This window comes from Anser brachyrhynchus, assembly GCF_964034855.1.
Source record: "Anser brachyrhynchus genome assembly, chromosome: 2".
NCBI classification, from domain to species: domain Eukaryota; kingdom Metazoa; phylum Chordata; class Aves; order Anseriformes; family Anatidae; genus Anser; species Anser brachyrhynchus.
This window is the reverse complement of record NC_137695.1, coordinates 120,748,389-120,769,840: the sequence shown is the minus strand read 5'-3', so window position 1 is coordinate 120,769,840 and position 21,452 is coordinate 120,748,389. Positions and strand designations below refer to the sequence as shown.

General features: G+C 40.1%; 1 protein-coding gene across 1 annotated transcript; it reads left to right on the top strand.

The window, feature by feature from the left end:
* The first annotated feature begins 1,395 nt into the window (after positions 1-1,395).
* Positions 1,396-21,258, top strand: LOC308190162 (DGAT1/2-independent enzyme synthesizing storage lipids-like). Its single transcript, XM_080581180.1, has 7 exons — positions 1,396-1,527; positions 6,532-6,868; positions 8,253-8,417; positions 10,130-10,323; positions 18,199-18,259; positions 18,658-18,797; positions 19,866-21,258. Exons 2-7 carry the CDS (start codon positions 6,535-6,537, stop codon positions 19,968-19,970), a joined length of 999 nt encoding a protein of 332 aa, XP_080437306.1. The 5' UTR covers positions 1,396-1,527; positions 6,532-6,534; the 3' UTR covers positions 19,971-21,258.
* The last annotated feature ends 194 nt before the right edge of the window (positions 21,259-21,452 follow it).

Here is a 21,452-nt window from a genome sequence, read left to right as displayed (position 1 = left end):
GCTTTTCCACAGGTTTGTGACTACTTTCCTTGAACCAAAGCTATAGCCTAATGTATGGGCAGGAAGAAATGTACTGCTGACATAATTTTTTATCTCATGGGACTCGTGCAAAGACAGCAATTTCTGTCTCAGCATTTTGATAAATGTGGGTATATGAGGAGATGGTCAGGTGGGAGCACTGCTTGCTGTCCTCTGCGTCTTCTGAAGTGCAGGTGGCAAGCCAGTCTGTTCACGTCAGCTGAATCCAAAGACTCTTCAAAAGTTTGGAGGGAGTCTCTGCTGAAGAATCCTCCTTAGGAATAAATCCTGCTGGGCAAGCATTCCAAAACCTCCTCACGGTGTTACTGAATATGCTTGCTTAGCTCCCTGAGCATTTTCAAGTCTGGATGGATCTTTCTGAAAGGGTGAGGGCAGTGCCACACTGTGAATGGCAGTTGACGGACTATTTTGCCTGCCTTCAAGACCCATGCCAGTCTTGAATCAGCATGTTTTACCGTGGAAAAGAAAAACTCTGAAATCTCCCTTAGAAACCTCTTCTATCTTAAGAAGTTTACTCTGATCATATATATATATATATATATATATGTTACTGGTGTTCACTAAGGAAACTAGATTGTAGGTTCCTCTCATCTTTATTTACAAATTGTTGTTATCCCTGAATTTCTTGCCCAGTTTCAACTCAAATTAATGGACCTGTCCTAAAGAGGTCACGCTGATCTTTTCCTGAACCTAAAAATTGTTATCTATTGATCTTATCTGCCTAAATATGACCTCTGTCATACTAGCCATACAATGAGTAATAGTAAAACAGTATTCTGCTTAATTTAGCCATATAAGCAAGGTTTGACTGCCTTCTATTTCATTATACCCTTTGTCTGTCTGGCATCCTGTTCTAAGCCCTTAAAAGAATTTTTCCTTTGCCCAGAGCAGCTGTGGATGCCCCATCCCTGGAGGCGTTCAAGGCCAGGCTGGATGGGGCTGTGGGCAACCTGGTCTGGTGGGAGGTGTCCCTGCCCATGGCAGGGGGCTGGAACTAGGGGATCTTTAAGGTCCCTTCCAACCCAAGCCATTCTGTGATGATCCTGTGAAAGCATTGCACGTTCCCAGCTCAACAGCTGATGTGAGTTTCCCCAGTCCATGCAAAACCCGCACTGACCGAGGGCATGCCACCAGAGGCAGTGAGTGCGGCGCTCCCCCCTCACGGCCGGTGTGGCGAACCCCGAAACCCGCTCCCCGCAGGACGCAGCGGCTGGGCCGCCTGTCATCTGTGGGGAGCCCTGAGGGCGGGTGGGCGCCTGCCTACGCCCTCCCGACGCCATTGCCTGCCGGTAGGCAGCGGTGCCCCCACAGCACCGGCGGCAGGCTCCGCATCCCGGACGGTTTAAAGATGGAGGTTTGGGCACGGAGCCCGCCGGGGCTGACAGGCCCAGCCCCAGCCCCGCCTCGCCCCAGCGCGGGGGTGGCCGTGCCTCTTATCCCGGGCCAGGGGCGGCTCGGCGGGGTGCCTGGTGCTGCTGCCGCGGGCAGGTGAGACGCGCGGCGGGGGGCGCTTCTCGGCCGGGGTCGGAATTAAGAGACATTTCTGCTCGGAGAGAGCAGTCGGGCACTGGGACGGGTTGCCCAGGGAGGTGGTGGCGTCACCGTCCCTGGGGGTGCTCAAGGAAAGGTTGGACGTGGTGCTTGGGGACATGGTTTAGTGGGTGACATTGGTGGTAGGGGGATGGTTGGGCCAGATGGTCTTGGAGGTCGTTTCCAACCCTAACGACTCTGTGATTCTATGCGTTTGAGTACTAAGAGAGTAGATGGGAAGCAATCTGCTGGGTTAGGTACCCTTGGTGTCTTCAAAAGGTCGAATATCTACCAAAAGCAGAAGGACTGGACTTTGAAATTGCTTACAGGGTGGTAGTTTCCTACTTTGGAGGGATGGTGCCTTCAGTTTTGGGGTGGATGTGCTGCTAATACATTAAGTTAGGGGAAAGCTGTAGACACATAGCAACATATGAGATACGTGGGTTTATGTGGCAAGAAGAGTAGGTGATGTCTCTGTGAGAACAACAAAAGAATTATTCTCTGTGGATCTACCATAAAAATTCTGGAAAACACAAAACTTGAATTTTATTTGCATTGAGAGGCAAGATGTAGAGCTGGAACTGATCTATTGCTTCCCTTGTGAACGGAGCGGTTGAGTTTGACAGAATAGAGAGTAAGAGCCTGCCACAGAAGAGCAGGTGTCAAAAAATTCAATACAGAAGAGTCTCAAGCTACTTAACACTGCTCGTCCCACTAGGATCTGCTGAGCTTGCTGCCAGGAACAAACAGCTGAGCACTGAGACCAAGATCATCAGGTCTTTAGTTGAGGTTGAAAGGCAACTGCAAGGTTTTATTTTTTCTGCCACGTGTCTCTTGTGGCAGTTTTGTTGTTGTTCTTCTGTTCCCTGGAATTATAATGTTAGCTGATAAAATTATCCTTATCGTCAAATGCTCCTTCAGCAAGGGCTGGGGATCTGAATGATGTGTGCTACAGGAGTCTCCTGCTGGAAGGGGAGCTCCCCTATAAGTAGGGAGACATTAGTTCTGTCTCCATGTGACATCACCTGTAATTCTACATTGTCGATATGGCTATTACTCTGGAATTTGATATGCTTTATAGGTGGAGCCAAAACAAACATCTTGCATGTCAACATAGATGTTCTCTAAAAGAACAACGAGATCACTCAGAACAGTAACGCTTCATATCCCTTGCTAGATGAGATACGGAAATACCAAGACAACTAAAAAATGTTTTTCACAAAACGCTGTGCCCATTTGCTAGCTTTTTACAGGTTGTTCAGTTGTAAAGAACATGGGAGCTGCTCTTGGCTCAGATTTGATAAAAGCAGAAGAGAAACTTTTCCCTAGAATTTTGAGACTTGGGGGCAAAATAGCAGTTATGTGTAAATGTGTTGTTAACTCTTGTGTTGTCCTGCAGTGCATAACCGAGCAAGTCTTTAGTAAAAGCTTTGTAACATACACTCCAACAGGTATGTAATAAGTTCTCTGTGTAGTGTTGGACAGAATGGATGCTGCAAAATTGTGTTTGTGGTCTCAATGAGGGACTGGTGAGAGCTAGCCAGTAGGACATGACAACAATTGAAGTCCTGTTCTGTTGTAGGTCTTTGTTATACAGGTAGTATGGAGAGATACATTTGGCACGGTGGACTCAAACTCACATCATATGGTTGAAACCCTGCTGATGGTTCATTTTTTCATTATGAAATGTTTAAGGAAGTGTACAACTGAAGTATGAGAGCTGGAACTGAAACCTGGTTGAGCATCCTAACTACCAGAAAAAGCCGTGCTCCTTCTTGTTTTCTCGCTTAGTCAAATTTTCAGTCACTTTTCCCACTCTGGCTTGGATTCAACTGGAATGGTGTAGAACTTGCTTGTATCTTAGCCACCCTCTCACCCAGGTGTAAAGTTAGCTCACTCCACGTGTGCCAGACTACTTTCATGTGTCCTTAGTCAAATCTGTGCTGCTGATACCTGTTTTGTAGGTTTTTAAAATTACTTTTGGACACTTAAGTCTTTGAATTTCTTTTTTCTACAGCCTTTTTCAGTGTGTATTAAACTTTAAATCAGAAATGAATAAGTAATCAATGTTCATTTGTACTGTAGTCTGTGAGCAAACAAGATTAAATATAATAGTCTTCCATCCAGCAAGTCATTTTCTGTTACATCAAAAGTGAGATGGAGAAGGAATCAGTGGGATGTTACATTGTTTGCATTGATCAATGTAACATCCCATTATTAGGAGAAAATTCTGAAAATCCTAAATAATACAGTATACAGAATCAGTTCTCATTTGGTGGGCATGCTGCCACTGATGGGAACTTTCTTGTCGTGTCACTTAACATATGAAATGAATGATGATGTCAAAATGAGCTTTATTTTTTTAAACAAAATGCCAAGTGGCATTAGTAATGTACTTTCATAATCACTGTAGGCCAGGTTAGGTATGGGCTGCTCCCAGTAGTGGCTTTGCTTTGTGCCAGCATTTATTTATGTATTAGCAGGGAGCCAGCTGGTACTGCTGCAGATAGGGCCAGAGGTGGAGAGTGGTGGTGGAAAGGTGGGTGCTGCCTCTGAGCAGCTGCTCACGTAAAGCCTACACAAGATATAAATCTCTCACCCCCTCAAAGAAGTGAGGTTCATATTTTTGCAAGGTCATTTCCCACAAAACTGCAATGAGTGGCATCAGTTACATTTGTCCCGTACCAGCTTTTCAGTAGTCTTGCTGGTGATTTCTCTGGCTGGTGAGACTGTAGTTACTTGTGTTGGGGGACTTTGGAGTAATATTAAATCTCTTCCATTCCTCTGGATTTTCCCTAGTGATTTGAGGATTACTAAAAATGAGGTCAGAATGTTTTTTTGTTGTTGTTGTTTTTGTTTTTTTTTTTAAAAGGATGTTAGGTACAACAAGATACCTGGACATATTAATCTTAGACTGGAACTTGGCAATTGACATTCTTAATATATTCAAGTTAATCTTCATATCATACAGCGGTTAGAAATACTTACTTTATTATCAGTATATTTACTATCTGTATGGAAGCTTTATCTCCAAATTCAAGGAGATCTAAGTTATGTTGCAGGCTGTAGTAGTCTCTGTTCCCAGTCTGAAGCCTCCATAACAACACCACATCCATTCCTTCACCCCACGTTACAGGTTTGAATGAGTTATTCCCAGCAGTGTTTAATACTTCTGATTCGGTAGCCTGAGACAAGCTCTTAACGTTGCCTTCTCCCAGGCCCTTTCAGCAGAGCACACTTAAGAATAAGGACTACAAATCCTCAGTGCTTGTTATCACCAACTTCTAACAAGTAGTTACGTCCTTTCTATAGAGTAGCACCACACCATCCACCTTATCCTTCTTAAACACCTTCAAAGTAGAGATTTTAATACCCAAATCATGTGGACTGCTGCTTTTATTTCTTTCATGGTACCTATAAAATCTATCTCCAGTGAGAACTTCTAGATCTTGGTACATCTGAGCCAGGCACCTGTCATCCATATATAAACAACTCTGGTAATTTAGTGATGTTATTTACCATGTAGGTTTCATTTGTTTGCGACGTGCTGAGCATAATTTAAAGCAGTGCTCGCTTCCTTCGCGCTCCTAGTTTGCTCTCCTTACAGTTACTGTGTTTGTTTTCTTTGGGTTGGAAGCCATCCCGTGTCCTGGAGAGCTGAGCTGGTGTGCTGTGGTACTGGAGCTATGCTTTACACCAGATCACCTAAGTATTTTATCCAGTGCTTCAGAGAAATAAAAAGACGGGAGTTGCAGTCGGTACTGTAGAACAGGTTTGCTCATGCAAGTAGCCAGCTGAAGTCAGAAGAGTCTGGGCTTGCCGTGCTTTATGGTCTTGGCACTGACTGTGGCAGCTGTGATTTGTTTCTTGTTTGTACTTGTTCCGGTGCTGGACTGGAAAGTTGCTTGTTAAACAAGCAGTAACCTGGTTAAGGTAAATAAAAGCTGCATTCAGTTATGAATCGCTGAAAATGATTGTAATGTCTGGCTAATGCTTAAGACTTCAAGCAAGAGGTGCTGTAATGCTGCTGCACTACAGAGAGACCGTTACCTGCTGTAATGCAGGTAGCCAGGTGCAGGAATAGCCTAAGGAAATAGCTACACTTGGGGCAAAAACATCACTAGGCCCATGGAGCCTGGAAAGTCTGAAAGAAGGGTTTGTTGGCGTGGTTGTATGGATGGGGAACAGCGGTGAAGTACTGCTTTTTACAGTGCTGCTAGCAGTAGCAAATGCTGTCCCAGTCACCTCTTGCCCTCCAGAAGAAGCCACAGTTGTCTGGGTTTTTCCTGCCGGCTCTTCCTCTAGCTCAGTCACTTGCTCTTCTGTTGGTTTCCCTCACCTAGCTACCGAATTGAGAGCAGAACCAGAACCAAAGGCTGGGTTCTGAGGAGGATCTAAAGAGCCCAGACCTCTGGTGGCAGTCTTCTTGGCCAACTGCTGAAAGCACTTAATTTTTAGAAACTCAAAAGAACGTTAAGTCACTTAACCATAGAAATCTTACACAGATAAATGTTTTTGACACTGGATGTGTTCCGTGGGTCCTCATCCTTCATTTAGGATTCTACAAGAGCTTAATGTAAAAATGCCTTTCTGTTGTAGCTGGTAACTTTCCAGAGGTTGATAGTTTGAGCATTCAATTGTCTTGAAGGTCTGCTGGGAATAAAGGTGTTCCTAAGGTGTGTAGCTTGCTTTTCTGATCCCCTGGCTGTACTCCAGACTCCAACCATTGTACCATGAGTCCCTATTGTCTAGCAGTATAGAAAGATCCATAAGTGTATATGGTAGTCTCATCACTCTTTACAGGCAATAGTGGAAAGCAGCTATCATAACATGACAGAGACAAAATGTATAACTCTGTGCTGTAACAAAACAGGCATCAAGTACCTCTACAGTAAATTGTTTTTCTAAATGAGAAGCTTTCATAATCAGAGAAATTAAACTTTTTCCCCTTCTCTCATGCAGGAAATGATAGGTAGAAAAGAATCCTGTGCTTCAGGACAGCTACCTATGACCTACCTAAGCTGCCTTGCTTACATACTGGAAGAATGGACTGCTGTGGAATACCTGAAGAAATATTTTTTCCACATGGTCATCATCTCACTGACAATTAGTGCAATGTTAATTTTTTTTATTGTTCCTTTAACAATCCTCTTTTTCATTTACCTTACTAATGTTTTGCTTTTAATATATCAGAGGAATGATGAGGTAAAAGCTGCAAAAGATCCCTTGAGCAATGTTTGGGATAGTGCAAGAAAAACTGTGGCAAGCTTTTGGGATATATATGCAAGAATATGGCATGGTAAGTGTGACAAGACTTGCCTGAAGCTTTGAATTACAATTCTGAGTGAGGTATGGTGTAAATGTTAGTTCTGCTAACTTCTCTGTAAGGGAAGTAAATGTTTTTTCTTTTTTTTTTTTTTACTTTAGTAGCTGTTTGTTACCCGCTTATATGATCAAAACAACTGTTTGGAACCGTAATTACTGTATTTTTAGTTGGAGAAAACTGTTATGAAAACTTAAAATAATTCCAAGAGCTGTATGGAAAAATAAATGTGGTATCTAATTATTCTGTTTGTACTATAGCAGAATTTACAAGTAATCTGACTTCTCAGTTTTGTTATATTTAACCTTTAGACGCTTTCACCACACCCTAATCCCTAGGAAAATTCTCAGCCACAAGCTAGGTACCTGTTCTTACCACAGGCGTAGTTTAAGACTGTTAGCAAGACTTAATTTGCTGCCCTAAGGATAAGAATAACAGGCTATCTGTGTTGCTACCCTTCTTCACAACTTTTTCCTGTAATTTTGAAGTATACTGCAGTCTAAAACTTTCTCCACCTCTTGCTAGGACCCTGCCTGTACCATCCCTGTCCTTCTCTTCAAATGGCTTATGAAAGGAGCTATATCAGGGATAGAGATAAAGGCAGACCAGGTGGAATAGATTTTCTAGTTAGTAGAAGCTGTGGCTTTCTCAAGCCTTTGTATGCATTAGCTTCCTACTCTGGTTCCGCCTGGTTCCTACATCAAATGTAGGAAGAGCCAGGAAAGGTATTTATAGAAGTCCATGCCTATGAGGAAGTTCCCTTCCGTTGTTAAGTGAATGCATTGAAGACTCATTTGGGATTCTTGTGGATTCTGCTTTGGACTTGAGCCTGTGAACCAGGTCAACTTTTTATTATGTCAAAACACAATGAAAGGGTCCCCAGCCCAACTTTGCTTAACTTGAATGCTTACCTAAAAGGTTATCTATTTCCAAACTTTTCATTCTGATACAGATTGGAAACTTGTACTTTCATGTTACAGGAAAGCCTTGTCTGTTTGAAGCAGTTTAATTGGGAGAATGAGAGTCATAACAGTATAATAATGTTTTCTTGTTTGTTTTTTATTGCACTTAGAGGTGGAAAAAGTTTTTAATGGCCAACACTTCTGGTTCAATGTCAGGTTAAAGTCTGATCTGGTGATTAAATTTATCAACGAATTAGTCCATTGAGTAGGTGGTGGCTGAGGGGCTTTCTCTTTGCTGTTAACTGAAAATTCCATCCTGAATGTAATTCTTTTAAAGCTACTGCATAGGCTTTTACAACTCTATGGAAGTCCTTTAATAAAGGACAGTAAAAAATGTTTTAAATTGCTATATAATTTACAGCTGTCATTGTCGGTGTGTTGCTTTACATCCCAAACAGGTTATGAACTTCATGGTGTGGAAAACCTACCAGAAGGACCAGGCATTCTTGTTTATTACCACGGAGCTATTCCAATAGACTACCTTTACTTTTTATCTAGGCTGTTTCTCTGGAAGAAAAGACTTTGTCTGTCAGTAGCTGATCATTTTGTCTTTCGTTTACCAGGTAAGAACATGTTCTTTTGTATTTAGGCATCATGAATTCAATCAAACCGTTGCTGGTTTTTGTGGAATTAATATTTATTACGTTTTGAAGGCAGCTTTTAAACTAAAAGACCGGGATGTAAGCTGGTAGATGCAGAAAGCCAAACAGGGTAGAATACTCTGCTTGGTAAGCGAAAGGTCATAAAAATACTGATAGACACTCCAAAGCCAACAAATAGATGTATTTGGATGAAATGTCATGCTTCATTAGAAAGTGTAGGTTAGGACTATGTTATTAATCTAATGCTGCTTCATCAGCAATGGGCTATGACTGCAGAAGAATCTGGTAAATGGTAGGATATTAATTACCTACCTACCCTCTGTGTGGGGTAGACATTGCAGTGGGGTATGATGTCAAAACTATACTTTTGAACAAGGCCTGGAGTAGGGCACACAGCTTGTTTGAAAAACTTACTGTTAGAGTGGCTCTGTAATACTGACTCTGACTACTTGTCCCCTTGCTTGGTCGAAGAAACTTGGAAGAAGAGACTATTGCTTGGGAGAAGAGCCCACCCTGCTACAACCTCCTTCGAGGTAGTTGTAGAGAGCGCTAAGGTCTTCCCCGAGCCTTCTTTTCTTTAGGCTAAATAACTCCAATTCCCTCAACAGTTCCTCATAAGACTTGTTCTCCAGACCCTTCACCAGCTTTGTTGCCCTTCTTTGGACATGCTCCAGCACCTCAATGTCCTTCCTGTGGCGAAGGGTCCAAAACCGAATACGGTATTCAAGGTGCAGCCTCACCAGAGCTGAGTAAAGAGGGGCAATCACTTCCCTAGCCCTGCTGGCCACACTGTTTCTGATACAAGCCAGGATGCTGTTGGCCTTCTTGGCCACCTGAGAACACTGCTGGCCAGCTATTCAGCCAGCTATCAGCCAATACCCCCAGGTCCCTTGCTGCCAGGCAGCTTTCCAGCCACTCTTCCTCCATCCTGTAGCGTTGCATGGGGTTGTTGTGCCCCAAGCGCAGGATCTGACACTTAACCTTGTTGAACCTCATACGGTTGGCCTTGGCCCATTGATCCAGCCTATCCAGATCCCGTTGTAGAGCCTTCCTGCCCTCAAGCAGGTCAACAGTTCCACCCAACTTGGTGTCATAAACTGTGTGAACCATTCACTGGTTTGTGCAATGCTGAAACTGTCCTCTTAACTTGTGCCATTCATGCATCTAAAGAGTCATACAGCAGCCCAATTTAACCCAAGTAGTTTGCAATTTAACCGCAGAACACCCAATTTTACAGTTTAAAAACCTTAATGTTTATGTTAAAAATTACATTTTAAGAGAACACTAAAAGTAGGTGTTTGTTAGGTGTTTATTTTTGCAATAACCTGTATTGTACTGAAAAAGATAATTCTTCTGTATTAAAACCTATTTAAAAAGCAGGAGGAAGAATTAGATGTTTGTTTTTGGATATCTAGCTATGAAGCACAAGTCTCAGTTGCATAGCTGCTGGTTTGATAATTATGGAAAAGAGCATATGTAGGCATTGGGTTATGGTGGTGCTCTTGATAAACTGTTTTATCTTTATAACATTTGGGCAAAAACACTGTCACTTAGCCAATATTTACTCTGTACATATTTTATTTACTTAGTGCAAATTTGCCTTAGTCTAAACACAGTTATTAGATTTTTGTTTAGCTGTAATCTTGTTCTTACATGCTACTTATTTATTACAGGACTCAAGTTACTGTTAGAAGTGACTGGTGTTATGCCAGGTACGAGGGAGGAGTGTCTCAGTGCACTGAAGAATGGTCACCTGGTGTCTATATCACCAGGTGGAGTTAGAGAAGCACTGTTCAGTGATGAAAGTTATCAGCTCATGTGGGGAAATCGAAAAGGCTTTGCTCAGGTTGCTCTAGATGCAAAAGTGGTGAGTATTATGTTACCAATCCCAGTTTATGCTTATTGCATGCAAGTCTCATTATAAAATGCAGTTTAGAAGCATTGGAGTATATTCCATACAGAAGGAGAGATTTGGGAGTAGAGATTTCTTTTCCTTTTCCCACCACCTTCTTCAAACACAATAACCATAGGGAGCATGAGTTTAATGGAACTGTGTAGATTTTTTTCCTGGATGCCTTGCAACAGCTTCATTTCTTCAGTTCTGTTTCTACAGTTCCATCTTGTGGGCATCTAACATGTCTTGACTGTATTTCAGGAATCTACACTGTGGTCGTTCACAATGTTGTTGTAATGTGTGCTTTTTTTCTCATCCTACTATACTTATTTTCTAACTTTATCTTTCTTTTACTTCTACCTGCCTGATCATTCTCTTGTGGTTCTTTAACATCTTATTGTTACATTCCTTTCTTTTCTTATATTCTGAAAGGTTCCAGGATTTGTCCTCGCCGTTACTTTTCTTCATGCTTGTGAAAGATTGCATCAGCTTAACACAATGTGTGTCTACATTTGCATTTGAGTTTGAATAATATGTGCACTTCTGAAGCAGTTTTTCTATCTCCCTCACTTACCATGCTTCCATTTGCATCATGGAATAGTGTCTGAGTACCAGAGCTGCATGTGTTCTGGCTGATACTAAACCAGAAGTGGAACTTAATACCCTCCAGCTGCAAATGCGCACAATAGTACAAGACAAGAATTAATTCTAAGTAGACACAGAGCACCAAAATGTATTTGGTCTTGATGTCTGATTCTCAGCATCATCTTTCTTTCTCTAGAGGAGTGTCTCCATTGATTCACACTGTGCAAATATATGTATGGACACAGTTTCATTTAGATTTTCCATATGGATGATATCTACAAATGCGAGCTTCCACCACTGGCTCTGACTTTTCCCATCTGTGAGACTCCCACATGTGAAACTCTTTCTCTGATATAGACTCTCGCAGATAATTTTATTTGGGATGGCATAGAGCTCAAAGAGCAGCAACACTGTCTCTTTCCTAACTGCCACTTCCTATCATCAAAACTAGAGACCAATTTTCTTTCTTAATTTAGACTTAGCACACCTAGCACTGTGTGTGTGACAGCTCATTGCGGAATAGATGAAGCCTGGATGTGTACTAGTACTTTCCCATGGAATTGTGAAATCATAAGTTTCTTCTGTACATTGTTATGAATGCCCCATCTTCTCCTGTGCTTTTCTTTGGCCTTCCAAATAAAGGTAATCCTTTTCCATCTATATAAGAGAATTTTTACAGGGAATTTTTACAGGAAGTGGAGTTCTTCCCATGACATTATTTGTGCCAAAACTCCTACTAAAAAGTACCCAGGGTTGCAAAATGCATGCTTCAGTTTAATGTTTCTTCATAACTATATCTGTCTTTTGAAATCTTATGGGAGGTAACAAAACTCTAGAAAAAAAAAAACAGAGGAATTGGATTATTCAATGGATAAAGTATTTTTAGACCTGGAGTCCTATTTCTACCTCTTTGTTATGTGGTCTTTTAAAAGTCACATTTTTGTGCTTTTGTTCCACCTCTCTACCCTTTTGTCAAAAAGCATGGACTTGTAAATGTTAGTCAAAATATTTCATATATTATACGCTACCACTACTAGAAAATACCAGAATCTGAACAGGATAAACCCAATCAAATTCATATGGGCATTTTTAATTCCCTTATAGTATTTCCTCTTCTGTATTAATAATATACTTGAACAGTCAGAAAGAGATGTCACTTCAACAAGTGATTTTGCTTCATTTTATTTTCATGTGTCTTTCAAGCTGCCTCAACCATTTGAATAATATTTTGCCAGATGTTTTCAATTCACTTGTGACCTTATAATGTAACTCTTAAATGTAATATATATTTTTTTAAATACTCAAAAGTGTTTAATTCAATTTTTGACCTTAATATAGCGCCACCTGGATTTCAGTATGGTGAGCGTCGCTGCAATTAACTTGCAGATTCCACTGAACTTTGGGCATCTTTGCTATTTCTCTGGAGATCTTTGACCAGAAATACCTTACATAACAAAACACACACAAAAAAAAAAAAAAGTGCTGTGCATTTAACACCAGAGTGGGCAACATTAACCATATATAAGAAATTGTATATGAAGTTACGCCACAGTATTAACTGGAGTCCATCTTTTGACAAAGTTGGAGTTTGATTGCTCCTATTTACCCTTGGTGCATCCTTTCCACTACTGGTCAAACCGGTCTCATAGGTTGACTCAAGACTGGGGATGGCTCGTCTAAACTAACAGAACTTGCTCTGTAATGTAGCAATCCATGTACTTTCCTAATACTTGGATCATGGCTGAAGGCAAAAGAAGACTAACATCATCTTGTTTCGAGTTTATTATACATACCGTGTAGCCATCAACTGAGAACCAAACACACTTTACAGTACTCATAATACCTACGTGGCAGTTCCAAACCTGGCATAGATTACTTGAACAGGAGGGTTTCAAGACAGAAATAACTTTGCATATCTGAATACACATTCCTATTCTTTATTTAATGTTATAGAAGTTTAACAGTTCTTCCTCTGGAAAAGTTAACGAAAAGCAAGCAAGGAATGTAGTTTCAGCCTCAGTTCTTGCCTGCAGATTTCCCCATTCAGTTTCCACTTCATCTTGTGTAACTACCCTGCTTACACAGGGTCAGAGAAGGAAAATGTTACTATTTAATGTAAATCCATGATCTTCCTGGACATACATTTGTATCAATTGAAGTTAGGTATGTCAGTGACCTGACCTTCAGTAATACCCTCTGTCTGTGCCTCAACTTTGGTGGGCTAATGGGGAAGAGCCTTCATTTCTGAGGATCCCTGCATTTTATCTTTGCCAAAAAACAGTTTGAATCTAGTTAGGTAAAAGATAAGCAGGAACTATTGTTTGTAAATTTCCAATAAAAATAGTGCTTCAAACACGTTGGTTTTCTTTCTTTTCTATAATATACGCACATGGAAGTTAAAAGAATGCTAGAATTATGTTTAGTATTTAGTTGGAGGCTGTCACGATGTAATGAGGCCCTGCTTTCCTGTAACTGGTGATGGTAAACTAGGGATTAAGAGGAAGGGAAGGAGTAATCAACAGTCAAGTGAGGAAGTGGTGAACAAGCTCATTTAGCAAAGGGTCGAGGGTGATGTAAACAGTAGGGACTTGGTAATCAACAAAATTGCTGAAGTGAGCTCATCCGGAGCATAGGAAGGCAAATAAGTACGTACCTATAGGACAGTGTTGGGGGAAAGCTCTCATACTGGGAAAAAAGCTCTCTTCTGGGAAAATGGCGTGCTTTGGGTGCTCCTCTGAAGTGCTTGTACACTGATGCGCACAGGATGAAGAAAGAAAAAGGAGGAATTAATTACAAGTCTGGTTTGTGGGATGAACCCATGAGTGCAGAGGAAGCTGGCTGATGTCTTTGCAGGGCAGCTGTCAATTGTCTTTGGAAAGTCATAGGGATCAGGAAAGATTCCTGATGACTGGAAAAAAGCAAATATCAAACCTGTCTTCAGGATGGGTGAGAAGAAGGATCTGGGGAACTACAGGCAAGTCAGTGTGCCTCAGTTCCTAGGGAAGATGATGGAGCCACTAATAGTGGAAACCACTTTCAGACACACAAAGAGCAAGGGGGTGATCAGCAGTAGCCACCTGATGACCTTCTATGATGAGGTGACTGGTGTGGAGATGAGGGGAGAGCAGTGGATGTTGTCTGTTTTGACTTTGGTAGGGCTTTTGACTCTGTCTGCCACAAGGTCCACATAGACAAGCTGAGGAAATCTGAGCTAGGTAAGTAGGCAGTGAGATGGATCGAGAACTGCCTGAACTTCTGGGCTGGGAAAGTGGTGATCACTGGCACAAAGTCAAGCTGGAGGCCGGTCACTGGTGCAGTACCAATGCTGTTTAACCCTTCGTTAATGATCTGAATGATGGGACAGAGTGTACCTTCAGCAAACCTTCAGTAAGCTTTCTGATAGCACGAAACTGGGAGGAATGGCCAATACACCAGAGGGCTGTGCTGCCTTCCAGTAAGACCTTGAGAGACTGGAGCAGTGAGTAGGCAGAAACCTCATTAAGCTCAGCAAAGGGAAATGCCAAGTCCTGCTTGTAGGGGATACTAACCCCAAGCACCAGTACATGCTGGAGGCTAACCAATATGAGCAAGGATTTTGGACTGGATGATCTCCAGAGGTCTCTTCCAACCTCAACTATTCAGTGATTTTTTGAGTTGGCTGGGTGTGATCCAGCTCAGTTCCAGCATGGCAAATTAAATCTATAGGTTACTGCTTCTCAGCTCATCAGCCCTATGGGTTGGACTGTGCTCTTTTACAGGCACAATCTTTTATTTAATATGTACCAGGTTTTATCAGCCTAGTGACTGAATGCTGCTACTTTCTCTGTAGCTCATCAGCTGATCATTGTATGCAAGTAACTGTTGTAGTTGCTTGCCAGTTTCCTTACAGCCTAAGAGATGTTTTCTTGCACTGTTCCTAATATTTAAGTGTTTTTGGTAGATGACTTTCCAGCATTTTAAATGTTAGACATACAGTATTCAATTAATAGCAGAAACTTAATGTGCTATTTTTAAAGTGTCCAGTAGTTATGACTTTAGAAGATATTACTGATTATTTTAAGAGTTAATTTATGATAATTTCCCATAATTTCATATTCTGAAGGATTTGATACCACAGCTTTACATACTTTGATATTTTTGCTGTGTGTAACTTTCCCCCCCCCCCCTCGTTGAACGATCCCCATTGCTTTGAGTTCTTTATTTGGATTTACTTAGGTCCTTTTCCTTCTTATTTTTTTACTGTGGTTTCTGCTCTATGGTAGTGATTCCTAACAGTATGAAGGCATTCTTTCATCACTTTCAGAAAAGTAATTTCAACTACATGTTCAAAATATGGTTCCAAAGAATGGAAAGGGATGATACAGGGGAAAAAAAGAATCATTGTATGTACTGATACAATCACTGTTAGTTTGTCTGCAAACTATGAAATCTTACTGCAGACTGCAAGATAGGACTTTCAAGTTCAGGTATCTCGTGTCTTTCTTTTTAGTTGCAATAATGAAGTGAACTTGTTTTCTTGTTCTGTAATTGCCTAAGGACGGTAGTGCAGTAGGCCATGAATAGTCCAGTACTGTCCAGGTAAATGAGGACATAAGTTGCCTTATTTGTCCAAGGGATTTCTAGAAGTTTCTTCCAATGATGTTATTATATTGGGTGTACATCGGTGAAACCTTACTTTGAGAAACTGATGAGGTGAGCCAAATGTGAACGCCCACTTGCATTCTGCAACACTTCATGAGCTGACCACTCTCTTATTCATAACACATGATTTTAACTTTAGCCAGAGAAATCACAAAACTTTTTGTTTCAGTCAGTGATACTGCAATAAATGCATAACGTGTTTTTTTTAGACTCCCACTTACATTTTATGTGTACATCCAAAGGGAAAGATATACACCTTTTAATACAGTATCACTTTCCTCAAAAATGGTGACTTAAAAACAGCAGTGTCTGTGGGAGCTGAGAAACATAAATTGGTTTCTGTTATGGAGTTTATTTGATACACCGACCTGCTGACTTTCAGCAGGATGTTAAGGTAGTTCACTTTTAAGCTTTTACTGTAATATCAGTTTAACACAGATTATTCAAGGTACGCGCTTCTAAGGCACAGGCAGAAAAGCCAGACTTAATCAGGATGTAAGTCTGCATCCAAAAAAACCAGTAAGATGGACTAAAAATAACTGTGAGAAAAAAGAACCAGCAGCTGAGAGGTTACCAAATAATCACTAGGCCTTCTCTGCCTGCCTGCCCCAGATAGATACCTTGCTGTAAACAGCTATCGAAGTTCTGTATCTTTCTAACAGCACAGTCATAGTAGGACTAATACATTCAGAAAAATTGTATTTTTGAAGTTGCTCTTCTAATTTTCTGTTTTGCTACAAGAGTGTTGATTCAGTTGCCCTTTAAAACATCAGAAATGAAAAATATGATTCTGATACTGCATGATTGGAACAATCCTTAAGTCAAACCCAAGGATTTAATCATCTGCCTGCTCACAGGTAAGTACTGCACTGCATCACAGTGTAGTGAAACCAGGGCTAACTCTTACACCAACAGTAGTTCATTTACATGAGCTACTATTCTCCATTCTCCATGTGGACTTCCATGCTATAGCTGTACAGTGCTGTAAGTAGCTGTATTCATACTGTAAGTCTCTGAAAGAAAAATAGAAGAGCAATTCTGAGAGCAGAAACTGCAACCTGGCACTTGCCCCTCCCAGCTAAGTGTCCCAAAAGAACAGTGCATCTTACGTTGCATGTGTGTGCTCACTTTTTGTTTGCTTTGCCGTAGTAGGCAGGATGTGCTCCAAGGACATTTGTAGCTGTAGGTTTGAACATTCAGAAGGTGGGGAGGGAGTTAAAGGTATAAAGTCATGTTCTTGTGTCATAATATCATCTCAAGAGAGCAGGTAGTAGTTAATTGCTTGAAAGAAGTCTGGACTTCCCTGTCTGTTGGAATATTATGGCACAATATTTAATCTTTTTAGCTAAAACATGCAATTACTAATAGGAAGAAGAAGTAAAAACTTTTGTGCAGACTAGTGTGATAGTCTCTAAAAATGCCTTTACTTGGGATGTTAATTGTTCAATTTTAATCACTTCTAAATTCAACTAAAAACTAGCTTTCTAAAATTAGTATAATGGAGGATAGTATTTGTAACATTTATGAAAACTAAAATTCTTCCCAGTATTTCAATGAGTACAACCTTGGGTTATCTCCATAAATATATATACTAAACAATGTACCTCTTTATTAAAGGTAACTTCCACATTGCAAAATAAATAATTTTGATAATTTGGTTAGCTCCACTTAATGTCTTCTCCCACATAAACAAATATATATTTCATAGATAATGAATGAAAAGCAGACTAACTGGTGAAAAGGTCACATTAGTATATTTTTTTCTGTGTTCTAAATAGCAGCTGTCATTAAAAGTAATATCAATTGTGTGAGTTTTGTAAATTTTTCAGGCTTATATAGATCTCCTCTATCAGTGACCTATATGAAGCTGACAGTTTCAGGCCATACTTGATTCTTAACAAATCCACAAAATTTGTATTGCTCGATTATAATTTTTTCCTAATCATTGCAAAGAGGATATGTAATTGTTCATCATGGCAAAAAATAGTTATTTGTTATAATTCAACATGCTTTACTCGTTTACTTATTTTTTTTTTATTTCATTTGGGAAAATAAAAATGTGTCTACCAGAATTTTCTGAAAACACACCAGTTTCATTGGTACAGTCTTTAGCTAAGATTCCTGAGGTCCAGGAAGGGCTTTCAAAAGGATTCAAAGACATAAAACTCGGGGCCAATGCACTTAATGCCAGTGTGAAGAAGCGTGGTGATTTATTGCCTTGGTTAGGCAGAACAGAAGTCTGAGCCTCTGTCATGATCGCCTATGATGTGGAAAACATTTGGCAAACTGTTGGCTACCAGCAGGTGATGCACTGTCTGTCTGTCCATACCTTCCTAAGAAAAATGTTTAGCATGCATCTGTGTCCCAAACTGAGATGTGAATGTTGATAAACGATCAGAAGGTTCGGTGCAGGAATGTAAGACAAGTTCCAAATACAATGAACTGCCATTGCTTTACTCAGCTCTCAGTATATCAGTGATAACAAAATTCCATGTTTGCTACCTGAACAACTGATGATTATCTTCTGTATTCAAGTCATTTTCTTAGCTGCATTAACAAAAACTAAAACATAAATTCAACCTCAATATAATGTTTTTACTTATGTTTTTCATGATTCCATAGCCCATCATTCCAATGTACACTCAAAATGTACGAGAAGGATACAGGATGTTTAAAGAACGAAGTAAGAACTTTAAATATATATTTAAGTATTTAGCATGTACCCTCCTCTTTTCTCTTAAATTTAGCTCACTTTTCTTCTGGACTTTGTTTTTCAGATTCTGAGTAACTTAGCTTTTCTAACATGCCTGCTGGGGGTCAGAGGTATCTCAAATATTGAACTAGCTTGTGTAACTGGTTGGGGCTGTGTGATTTGGTTCTTTAATGAAGTCTTATTTTAGTGATCTATTAATTCGTTTAAGCTTTGTTTTGGTGAACAGCTACCTAAATCCTGTAATTTCTTCTTGATTATCAGATAAAGCATGCATTTTTTTAAGGAGTCTTCCAAATCCATCAGATTTCACATTTCTATTGTGTTTCCTATGATTATAATCTCACTTTTTCCTCCTTTAACTGTTACAGGATTTTTCAGAAAATTGTATGAAAGTACACGATTGCCATTTACTCCTCCATACGGAGGACTTCCAGTTAAATTTCGCACATATATAGGGGAGCCGATCCCTTATGATCCAAATATAACTACAGATGAGTTAGTTGAAAAGGTAAGTTGGCTCTATTTGCAATATTGAACTACACATTTTGTCCTCTATTATATATGCACTTGAAACCATTTTTTGTACCCTTGAAAAAAGACAAGTACCCTTTTACTAGCTTCTTGAAGTAATAGGTAGTTAAGCTTCAGGATTATAAAATGGATGGATACTTATCAGTATGTACTGACGTAGTAATAGTTCATTGGGATGCCCTTACCCCTTCAAAGCATGTGAGCTCTGTCTTCCTGGGAATTCTAACTTTGTTTCATGCATGCTTTTGATAACTGCGATAACTCCTATTAGTTAAAGACTTAAATTGTGTTTGAGATGAGAGCAGTGGTCTGGCTGACAGCCATCTGGTTGACAGTGGTCAAGGTTGACAGCCTTGGAAAGGAGCCAGGAATTGAATCTGTCAGGAAAAGTTTAGCTACTCTTATATTCCCAGTGATACTCTAACTATGGTTCTGGTGTAGATCACTGTAGTACTTGGCTCCACTTAGTTCAAATTTAAATACATCGGGAAAAACTGAGAGGTTATTTCCTTTTCACTAGCAGAAATACCTAGTATTTTATGCATCCTTGTCACAAACTTGCATTTGAATCTCACATAAAAGTAAACAGAATTTAGATATGAATTGTCTTATGTGCGTGCTGAGTATGATAAACTCAGAAGAATTCTTGCTGGGGAGGAAAAATGGAGGTCCGAATTCCTGGTCACAGCATGAGATCAGACTAGTGAGGTTGTATCCTGTGCTTTTGAAAACCTTTGGGGATGGAAGTTGCATAAGCTTAATGTCTGCATATGTTAAAGGCTACTTTGACATAGTCAATCTCAGGTTTGGTAAATCCCAATAATTTGAGCCTCTCCAAACTGCAATTCAATGTTTTTATTCCCTTCCTTTCCAAGGAGAGCATTGTTAGGATAACTAGCCAATATAATAGAGAACTTTTTTCTTAAAGTAGATCTGTGTGTGAATTGCCTGATACCTTTTAAAACTGTGACAAGAAGTCAGTGATTGTACCGTTCTTTATCGCATACATAGGTATGTAAAGGCCAACTTTCTCCTCTCTTTTCAGACAAAGACTGCAGTTCAGGCTTTGATAAAGAAGCACCAAACGATCCCAGGCAGCATATGGAAGGCTTTAATGGACCGATTTGATAGACATCGTAAAAGTGATTAGAATGCTTATGTTTATTTCATTGTTTTTACAGTATATAGTAAAAAACAATGTCCTGTGGCAGTGATGACTAATTGACGTTTAACTGGTTTAATGTACAAGTTTCTACAGATTCAAGAGCAGAAAACAATAACTTTTTGAAGGTTCCCTTGTGTGAGCTCCTTCAGTCAATGGCTTTTTGAGGATATTCTTGAAGTCAGAAAGAGTGGGCCCTTGAACAAGAAAACTTATGTATAATAGCAATGCAAGTGCTAAATTTACCAAGAAGAAATCATGTAGCCAGTATTTGACAGGTTCCTAAGAAAAAATATTTACATACATCTGAAAGTCTGAAAAGTTTTGCCTAGTTCTGTGTTTTCTTTCCTGAGCTGTTCACAGTCCAGTCTCAGAAAAGTATCTCAGAGTAGGTGTTGTCCCACTGAACTGCAGTCTAGCAGGCACTCTGTCAGTACCTTACAAACCAGACCTCACACAAAACAGTGTGAGAAGAGAAAATGTTTCATTTTAGCTAATGATATGTTGCTTGGATCATTTTTTCTAGAGATGTGTGTGAAGAGAAACAATCCCATTAAAACAGATATTAGACTTATATAAATTCATCAGCTTAATGGTTCACTATCCTAGAAAGTAAGAATTCTGCATTCAGGACTTCCCTCTGATGGAGAAAAAAAAAGCCTCCTATCCCCTTTTATGAGAGAATGAAACAAATCTAGCTAACTCTAGGGAAGAAGTAACAGAGTAACAGAAATACCCAGTTCAGATTCCAACTACACTTTGAGGCAAAATTTAGTTTTATACTCTCAAAGAGGAAAAAAAGCTTCAGTTAACTGTAGCACTTCGCAAATACATGTAGAAAGTACTTTCAAGTCTGTGCTGGTACATTCATGCACTATTGCACCATGCAATACTGATTTAGCAGATGAGGCAGCCTGTAGTCGGAGTGACTGCGTCACAGTCTATTTGCAGTACAGATGTGCTATACTCACCCAGGCTTCCCAGGGAGTGGGGTGAGGGGAGCTTATCTAACGCAGGCCTGAGGCTTGTAACCACTGGTGGTTTGCCTAAAAATGCGGTACTGCAACACGTCCATTCCCATATGGATTGAGCCTAAGTGCCTGCTTGGAAGGGAGGATATAGGCAGGGTTGTTTTCCTAATACAATCTTCAGAATACAGAAACTTGCTACAAAACAGAACGTGTTTTTACAAGCTCTGGGATGTTGTTATTGGTGGGAGTGGGAGAACTTCATGTAATCTTTTCAATGTGCCATTAAAAGCAACCAAGTCTCTTAACCTCAAGCATGAAGGAAAGTAATTTTTGTGCCTCAGTTTTTCCTCTTGTACTTTTCATATCTTGCCCCTGCACATCCCCAAAATTGATGTGGCATCTAAGAAAATACATATAACATTATCTAGTTGTCACTAGAAAACTAAATCCATTTTTTGGATTAAAATAAACCTCTCTTCTCATGCTGCTTCTCTATAAA

Excerpts from the sequence above, each read along its gene's own strand:
- LOC308190162 (XM_080581180.1), top strand. The coding sequence starts at position 6,535 with ATGATAGGTAGAAAAGAATCCTGTGCTTCAGGACAGCTACCTATGACC. Across the intron at positions 10,324-18,198 it reads TTGCTCTAGATGCAAAAGTG|CCCATCATTCCAATGTACAC; the intron begins GTGAGTATTATG and ends ATGATTCCATAG. Across the intron at positions 18,798-19,865 it reads CAGATGAGTTAGTTGAAAAG|ACAAAGACTGCAGTTCAGGC; the intron begins GTAAGTTGGCTC and ends CTCTCTTTTCAG.